At 41.0% G+C, this 9316-nt stretch overlaps 2 protein-coding genes across 4 annotated transcripts; one reads left to right on the top strand and one right to left on the bottom strand.

Moving 5' to 3' along the window:
- Window positions 1-1158: 1158 nt before the first annotated feature.
- On the bottom strand, window positions 1159-4188 carry LOC111227196 (tumor necrosis factor ligand superfamily member 14-like). Of its 2 annotated transcripts, none has more exons than XM_022752625.1 (5): window positions 4068-4188; window positions 3636-3846; window positions 2149-2182; window positions 1994-2062; window positions 1159-1828 (listed from the first exon to the last, which is right to left on the bottom strand). In XM_022752625.1, the coding sequence occupies exons 2-5, from the start codon at window positions 3828-3830 to the stop codon at window positions 1443-1445; spliced, it is 684 nt and encodes a 227-aa protein (XP_022608346.1). In that variant the 5' UTR covers window positions 3831-3846; window positions 4068-4188; the 3' UTR covers window positions 1159-1442. The 2 variants fall into 2 exon arrangements, with proteins under 2 accessions (XP_022608346.1, XP_022608345.1); XM_022752624.1 differs by lacking the exon at window positions 4068-4188 and adding an exon at window positions 3979-4065.
- A 1282-nt stretch (window positions 4189-5470) lies between these two features.
- Window positions 5471-8973, top strand: LOC111227164 (transmembrane emp24 domain-containing protein 1-like). 2 transcript variants are annotated; one of them, XM_022752584.1, is made up of 4 exons: window positions 5471-5718; window positions 6797-6894; window positions 7216-7300; window positions 7554-8973. In XM_022752584.1, the coding sequence occupies exons 1-4, from the start codon at window positions 5518-5520 to the stop codon at window positions 7770-7772; spliced, it is 603 nt and encodes a 200-aa protein (XP_022608305.1). In that variant the 5' UTR covers window positions 5471-5517; the 3' UTR covers window positions 7773-8973. The 2 variants fall into 2 exon arrangements, with proteins under 2 accessions (XP_022608305.1, XP_022608304.1); XM_022752583.1 differs by having other exon boundaries at window positions 7216-7402.
- Window positions 8974-9316: the final 343 nt, after the last annotated feature.

The raw sequence follows: 9316 nt of genomic DNA, 5'->3' as shown, positions 1-9316 counted from the left end.
AGGTCAGCCAGCGCTGGAAGATAATGACTCACACATGTATGAGAAGCATTCACAAGGCCATATAAAAAAATCTGAGTCAAGGCCACCCGGGATTTGACAGATAATATGTTTACTTACTTAAACCTTAAACCCTGGACCGTTAGTACAGTCTCCACTCAAAATGTTTTACAGTTAAACAAAACTCACAGTGCATGCCAAGGAAAAATGAGTTTGAGGCTCACTGAATCTACACACCCACCTGTGTACAAACACACACATACAGAGAGAAAGAGAGAGTCCTGCCACAATACGTTTTCACCAGTCATTACTCCCAGGTCTGGGGTTGGAAAGTGAGTCAGGCAATCTGCCACTGACACCCCCCACCCCCCACCCCCCCCCCTCCCCCCACCCCCCAGCGGCCCCCACTGCCACTTCCTCCCCAGTTTACAAATATACAAATCTGTGGGTGTTTTCAAGAGCTGCTTCTTCGAACAGATACAGCTGAAGGGAAAGCGCAACAGGGACTGCGTGAGAGAAAAACGTATGACACACACATACACACACACACACACACACACACACACACACACACACACACACCAAAGCTTCAAAGAGTGATGAGGCTCTTGTACAAGGGCATGTCCGCAAGCACACTTGTCACCATGGTGATGAATTAAAAACATTCATCTGTAGCATTACAGTGAATAAGCATGCTGATCTGAATGTCTGGAATGCACATTATGCACCTTCCTCATAAAAGTCCTAAATGTAATACTGCTGCTACACTGCAAAACCAATTTTACAGCATGAACAATTTGGTGGCTCACTAACATTTAATGTGTCACTATGCTAAGAAAAAAAAAAACCCTTCTCTACAGTGTGACTCATGTGGTTGGACTGAGTTGGTGTGACTTTCAATGCTACTGAGACCACTCAGCAAAGGTTCGAGCAGCAGCTCCACCTGACAAAGCAGGAAGTGAGTTCACTCGAGCTACATACCAGCTTGAGGAAAGGCTTGAGACAACCAGCAGACTTTTCAATCATTTTCTGTTTATTTTTTTATATTGTGCAGATTATTTGTACATGAATACAGCAGAATTAAAGCAGTCTTGTCACTAAAGGAATAAATAAATAATGTGCAGTATGCATTAAAGCAAGAATGAAAAGAAATGTGCAAGGTTACATTATGTTTTTTATTTTAGCATGATGCTTATGCTTATACTCAGTAGCAATATGAAAATGAGAAAAACTGATCTATGTGAATATACAAGTGAGCATATTAAAAGTGCCTGATTTGTTACACCACACCTCTCTTCCTGGTTATGGACCTGCTCTTACATTACAAAGAGAATCATTATTAATCCCTGAGAAGATTCTATGACATGTCTTATCCACTATTTATTCTTATTCCAAACTTTCAGATTCGAAGCTGATAATGATGGTGATAATGATCAATGTGATGTTTAGATCATATATGCACCAAAGATGTTCTCATAGGATTTGTTTCGATCAATCTTTGTGGTGTTGTTGACTGTCACATAAAGAGCGTCATCTTTGTCGAGGTGAAACACTCCACTCAGGTAACTGTTGGATCGTGCTGTGCTCGACTTTGGGGAGTATGTCCTGGACTGCAGGAGGGGGATGCTTCCCCCTGTGTACTTTACAGTATGCCTAGTGATGGTATGGTAAAAATTTCCACTGTCTTTGAAGAGAATCTTTGAATAGACATAGTAATAACCCTCCTTCTGAATGATGAGACCGCCATCTTTGTAGGTCATTTCATAGAGGAGAGGGTCTGCAATCATACTCCATGCCATGATATCTTGTTTATGAACTACATCTTGTCCATCTGAAAAAAAAAAAAACACGACAACAGCAACAATGTGAAGTCTGATAACTTTAAAACAGACATCATAAATTCGCCCTTGTGAAAGTAATTTTAATATTTTCTGCCTTGTTAATATACTGAAAATGAAAATTATGGTGATGGATATGAGAACAACGCTGGTCTCACCTGTCAGATGTGCAACTGGTTTGGATGGAAGAATATTGTACCTGGGCCATATAGTGGGAGCATCATCACCTGTGTGAGGACCAGACACAGTGTCTCTAATGTGGATTAAGTAACTGAAGATATTTACCATTTGAGTAAAAAGTGTTGAGACATACCACTGATGATCTTAGAGGATGATGCTGAGTCAGCCTGCAATGCAAACAAAATAAAAAAACCTCTCAGTTGTGTGTACGTGTGTTTGTGAGCGTGCACATGCAGGTGCAATAACTACTGGTGGATAGGAGACAAAGCTGTGGAAATAAGATGTAAAAGGCTACAATCTCACCATGTGCAAGCAGATCTTCTCAAAGTTCTCCACATCATAAAAATCTACATTGCAATTAAGGGCCACTTATGTTTTTTCTATGGTTTTATCTTTCTGCATATGAAAATAGGACAGGTCTGTGTTTCTGGTAATGAGCAAAAGGTAGATAACACAGGAAATAGACCACTTCCTTTGCTTCACCATCCCCTGCTTCTAAAGTACGTACATACCCTTGTTTGCAAAACAGTGTCAGACCAAGAACTTTATGTCCCCCCACCCCCCACTGCCATGACGGCTGCCTTCACACTGTGCATCAGACAAGGATGGGAAACTGAGTCACAGACATACGGGAAAAGCACTGACCATCCAGCATCATGGGATATGAATCCTGCATGCCCCTGCCCCTTGGGGACGTCAGCTGAGTTCTTCATAAATGGGCCGGACATTAAATGTACTTCTCCATCTCTACTCCACTTTCTTCCCCATAATAGTGAAATAATTTCATCGTCAGCAGTTTTCAGAGGAAAACAATCATTCATATTTTTGTTTCTGTCACGAGGGTCCTTTGGGTTTACTGATGACTTTGCTTCACAAAGCAGATAATTGTTGCATAAAAAGAAGTCCTGAGGTGCGGGCCTGCTTTTGTTTGACAATATGCTGAAGACATGATTTTTTGCCCCCACCAAAACTCCATCGTGACAATATGGGAAAATCTGATCGAAAACTGACTCCTGAATAGAAAATATTTCCATTTTGATTATAGAAGTATAGCAGCAAAGCAGAGCACACAGTTTCCTACAGATAGCATATGACTCTATGAAATACAGACATGAAAAATGGTCACTGTACTTGTATTTCTTCCTTGTACTGTATATTTAATTAATAAAACTCACAATGTTGAAATTTTTACAGCTGTAAAGTAACTTTCTCATCACCAGCACAGTTTTTCCTACTATTTCATGACATCCTTTTATATTCCATGGTCACTCATTTTAGTATTTTGCAATTTTTACCTTAACATTTACCGCAATAGTGTCAATATAAATTTAATTTACTTTGAGTAATCACGTTTGTGCATGAAAATAAATACACAATCCTCAGGAAAATAAAGAGTTAGAGAGTTCTGGGTAGAGCGTGACTGAAAAAAGTAAGAGTAAGAGTAAGAAAAAAAAAAGGGAAAGTTGAAAGTGAAAATGAGCTGTTAAAACTGAATGAACTGAATTAGAGCTTATGAGAGCAGTGACATTCAAAATGTAATGAAAGAAAAAGGAATAACTGTGACATTCATTTTTTAGGAAAGCACGAGGATGGAATAGAAAGTAGAGAGCGGATACTCACAGATTCAAGTTGGTAGAGACTGTAGATGAGGCAGGCTTCTATGGCCATGCCACACAACGCCAGGCTCACCAGCAGGAACAGCAGGGTCTGTGCTGCCCCAGCACGCTGTTTCTTTTGTCCCAGCCTGGGTGGTAATGGAGGCCTCGTGGCGTGGCTGTCCACCACAAACACAGAGGGATGCTCATTTTTGGACATACCTACAGTGCTCTGTCTGTGAAAGAAGAAAAAAGTGTGTAAATATCCTCCAGAAGTTGTAAAAAGGTACAGCTTCAAAGGGGACCGTGGAGACTTGAGACCCAAGAGACAGAGGAGTGTGAAGAAGTAGCAAAATGGGTGGGCTCACTTGCGGTTGGTTCAAGTAGTGATGGCTCACGAGTAGTCAGATACAGAACAGACTCAGATACTGTATAGAAACCTTGAAATGTATCACACCTTTGGAGGCCGTCAGAGATGCACCTGTCTGCACTCAGCAACTGCAAACAAGAAAATCAAACTGTGGCTAATGTTAATTTTTCACACACAGATGCAGAACCTGACCGCCGATCAGTCAAGGTAGACGGCAACAAGTGGGAGACACAGCAAAACGCATTTAAGCTCCCCTTTACACCCTCCCACTTTACTGTAAGAGCAATGTTGAAATAACACCATTCACACTTCCTCTCTTGCTTACACACTATCTGTGGCTTGTCTCATGGTCTGATGACAACAGCTACAGTCCAAAATGTATTTCATGATTCAAATTTTAACCACTTATCATTTGTTATGCAAAAAGTTTAACTTTATGCTTTGTTGCAGGGGACAGTGCAGAGCTGTGAGTCATATGTGGTGGGCTCAGTTTGGTGAATTCTCTCACGATACATTTTAGGGTGTAAGTGCTAAGCTTATATAAAACAGATTATTCACCTCCCAAAAGAATTGCGTTTTTGTGTGATAGATGGAAGTGAACATGACATTTGTGGCTACAGACCTGTGTTAGAGGTTCTTTCTGCTGTCTGAGCAGGAGTGAAGGCTTTGAAAGAGGTGGATGCTTACATGTCACAATACTTTTTATAATGTATTTGAGAAGTAATGCGTCGCTTCTGTTAACCCTGTTTCTCACCTGGACTCTTCTGACACCAAATGGATAAATAATTAGGATCATCTTGGTCCAACTTCTAAACATTTGGGTGACATTTGATAAAGTTGGGACTGCATGGTTGTAGCCTATATGGTCAGATCAATGTAGGGGTACAAGGTCATAAGGCCAAATGAACTGAACTAAACACACATGATGTGATGTCACCTGACCTGACCTCCAAGTATTGTGGTGGCAAACTGAAGAGGACAGATACTCTGTTGTTGATTTCTGATCATCTATTAGATTTGTTCTTCATAGATAAAAAAACAAAAACAAAACACATACAAACATGATATTTTTGTGAAACCCTGTCACTGACACATGTACCAATACCTACAACCATGTCAAGGCTATGGCCAGGATTTAATATGCTTTTATCCACAGCTCCACCTATAGGATGTACAGGACATGACAAGGCTACATATGTTAGAAGGTATTATTGCAGTTCAGAAAAAGAACATTTTTTATACTTATTCACAAAAAGCAAAAGTATAAATTTGTATGAAAAGTTTTAAAACTGTGATGAAACCTTGAAAAAATAAAAGATGTACTTTTGCAGGGCACCTTGGTATCTTCTGCTTCTCAGTTTTGCATGTGGACCTCTATTGGTCGACAGAGATAGTGACTCAACTCATTTGGCTTTGATCAAGGAAGCAGTCGCTATCAGTGGCTCTTCTCCACAGTAGGAGAGAAAGTAACATACAGAGAAGTTGTTTTATTGTGCACTTGTAACATAAGAGTTGGTCAAAGTGGAATAAATGGACTATGCACTGTGTCCGGAGGACGATGGATCAGGATGTGTCTGCACAGCTGTGTTTGCTGGCTTGTTTCATTCTGACTGTGGACTTGACTTTGGGTTTGGGGTCAAATCAAGACATGCAATTTACATTTCTGTTACCTGCTGGCAGCACTGAGTGTTTTTACCAAACCACCATGAGTAACGACAGCATGGAAGTTGAATACCAGGTGAATAAACATTTCTCTCTATCTTTCTCTCTTGTCTGTCTTGTACAGTGACAGTGTAATGTTGAGTCTGAAGTTTTGAAAAGCTTTATTAAAGTTTGTGAATCATGTCTAACTGAAAAACAAGTGAACAGACTGTGGACTTTGTTCCTGCATGCAGAGAGATAAGGGCCTCCACTGCTGCTGTTGCTGAAGACGCCTGAGATAAGACTTAGAAAAGCCCAAAAGTATTGTAATATCTGCTTCCACCCACATTGCAAAAACACGTTTTAAAAGTATTTAATATCCATTAGAGAACAAGCACAAATATGTATTTACATGATGATATTGTAAGTGCAAGAAAAAAAAAGGTGGCAAAGCAAAATTAATTTCAAATAAATGTCATGCAAAAAATACACATACGCACTTTTTCAAACATACAGCTTCAAATTCAAAAGCACACTTGTCTTGAAGTCACTCATAATGTGTTACCGGCCTTGAGTGACTTTATGGTCATGACCTTTGCTTTGCTACCATCACACCATAGTCTGTGTAGGTGTAAAGTCACAGTCGAGTCGGAGAGGAGCCTGTGGGATCACTGGGGCATCGTCACCTGTGCAGCTGACACATGACGCTCCCAAGGCAGCTGCGCGGATGTGGAGGTCTGATTCTGTATCTCCCGCTGCTTCATGATGTGGAACTGCACTTTTAGACACAACACGCCGACACCAGGCCTATTGCAGCCACACACAAAAAAAGAACCAACAAAAACAAAAAAACAAAACAAAAACAAACCACTTCTTCTACTAGACTAGAAGACTAAGTGAGGGCAGTGGTGAAATAAATATTTTCTAGACTCAGACACTGAAACTGTTCCACTATTATCACCGTGTGAGCTAGGTTGCTGCTCGGCGCACTATCAGGGCTTTAATTTAAATTTCAGACAGCCATTTGCCCACATATTCCGATTAAAGCTAGAGCTGTGAGCTGAACGTCTCGAATGAAAATGAGAAGATAACAGTGGATAGGAGAATTGAATTCTAGGTAAGCTGAATATTCTGCATGACTGACCTCTGTCCTCGTGTGTTAACCTCTCTCACAGGTGATAGCCGGGTCAGGCCTGGATGTCGGCTTTGCCCTCATCTCACCCAGCGGACACCGATTGGTCTCTGACTTCAGGAAATCTGACGGCATGCACATGTGGGTCACATAAATGCTTTTCAGCAACTGCCTCCTTTTGATGTGATGCTCAGACCCTGCCATACTCTTTGTTTGTATTGAAACCAATTAACCAGAAAGTGGAATCAGGCATTAAGGAAGTTCACATCCCTGTAGTGAAATAAGGGAGTTGATTTCAGATCTGTTGTGTACATGTATTTTCACCAAGATTTTGTGATTACACTATTATTCTGTCATATCTTAACAGTGAGTAGTTTGAACCATGATATTGTTGAAAGCAAGTGAAATTCAGAAAGTTTCTAAAATTTCACACCAGTTTTTTTTTTTTTTTTTTTCCCGCAGGGTGGATCCCACAGAGGATGGAGACTACCGGCTGTGTTTCGACAACAGCTTCAGTAAGCTGTCAGAGAAGATGGTGTTTTTTGAGGTGATCATTAACAGTCAGAGCAGCACAGGTAGAGGCAGAGAGGAGTGGGCAGACATGGCCGCCACAGAGGGCATGGCGGAGTACAAACTGGAGGACATCAGGGTGAGAGGGAAACACAAAGAGCTATTACATCTGCTGCAGCTATGATTTCCCTCCAAACAGCACTTGAATTATCTGAAGCCATTCTTTTTGATATCTCTCTCTCTCTCTCTTTCATCTCCTCCTCTCTGCTGTTCTTTTCTTCCTCCTCCAGGCCAGGATGGAGTTTGTTTACCAGCAACTGGAGAGGAGCCGCCAGGTCCAGACTGTGCTGCGGGCCTTTGAGGCGAGGGACCGCTACCTTCTGGAGGACAACCTGTGGCGGGTGTCCTTCTGGTCCTGCCTCAACCTGCTTGTCATGCTCACTGTGGCCGTCACACAGATCTACACCCTGCGGCGCCTCTTTGACGACACCAAGCGGACCCGCACATAGAGGCAACAGAACTGTTTGTTTAAGCTCCAGCCAACAGAGTGCAGAGAGTGTGTTTTGCACTAAACCCTCCACTAACATGGGCCCTGTGAGCTGAATTTAAAAGGATAGTTCACACTTTTGATTCATCATGCACTGGGAACTTTTTATTTGTAGGCACAAAGTGCTTGGTTGAATCTTTTATGAATTCCAGTTATACACACAGACACATGCACACACACACACACACATTACCCTCAGCACTGATATTTGTTTATAGTGTCAGCTAGAAAACCGAAGCTGTTCTCACTGTAATGTTGTTTTATTGAATTTCAGTTATTACATTTTACATTGTCATTTATGCTTTATCAAACCAGAAGCTATAGCAAAACCAAATAATATTAGAAACCTTGCCTCATACAGTAAAAAAAGATTTTTTCTTTGGATGCAATTGCACTTTGTGGTTAAGAACATACATAACGCAGTAGACAAGATTTATTGTGCATTCAGATCACTACCACTCTTTTGTCTCACACTAGGCCTATTGTGGAACTTGCTGGGACCGCTCAGCTTCCTGAGCCATCGTTTACATTTTTTTGTCATAAATCAAGCACTTGAAAGGCATTTTTCTTTGTCATCACAGAACAGATGCTCCAATAATAAATTCTCATGTTGACATGCTCCTGTCTTGGCTCTGTATCAGGTCATTTATCCCTGAAAGTTAACGCATCTTCGTCTTCTGGGGAACTTTGTGGTAAAGGAAATGGGAACTATCTGCATTGGATTTATGTGTTAAATTATAGTTCACTTTAGTGCTAAGAACTACTGTATATAACATTCACTATAGGAAAAAATAACTTACTTTGGTTTAATGCCTCAGTAATTAATAATGCACATCTCACTGACAGTACTGAAGTGGGCCTGTAACAACATTGCTGGAGTTTTTTTGAGTGAATTTGAAATAAGATATGTAGTTCTGCTGTAGTCCTGCTGTTGTCATGGATCGAAGTCATTTCGCGTCCACTGCGAGCCGGTCGAGGTCACCACTGGTTTCGGCGGGGGGGCGGGCGCCTGTTCAGGAACAATCAGCCAATGTTAATGTCTTAACCATGCACTCTGACAGGTAACGCTACAGGATCCAGTCATCAGAGCAGCAAGGGCAATTGTAATGAGGCCGTCTCTGTTAGTGAGAGGGCTTAGAGAGACCATCCACAACTCTCCCTGGATGGTTAGATGAGATACATAATTTATTAATGCAGTAAGTCAAAGGGAAATACATTTAAGATTGCCTTTTGCAACATTTTATACTGGGGGAGATTTGAGCCCACACAGAGCTTCTTATTAGATGTTTGGAAACATGAGATAAACCTTTTGTACACTGCCTGTAATATAAAATATTCAACCATCTTACAAGTTGTTACATTTTACTGCTGAACAACATTGAATTAAAGCTGATATATTTTCACTTTGACATCAGAAGGTCTTTTCCTGTTGATCAGTGTCAAAAGTCACATTAAGTCCACTTTGATTCAGTGCTGTAAAGGGAACGTGAAGACTTCCAAAGTGGG

The sequence above is a fragment of the Seriola dumerili genome, unplaced genomic scaffold, assembly GCF_002260705.1.
Source record: "Seriola dumerili isolate Sdu_G_001 unplaced genomic scaffold, Sdu_1.0 BDQW01000169.1, whole genome shotgun sequence".
Taxonomy (NCBI): Eukaryota; Metazoa; Chordata; class Actinopteri; order Carangiformes; family Carangidae; genus Seriola; species Seriola dumerili.
This window is presented reverse-complemented; position numbering and strand designations above follow the sequence as displayed.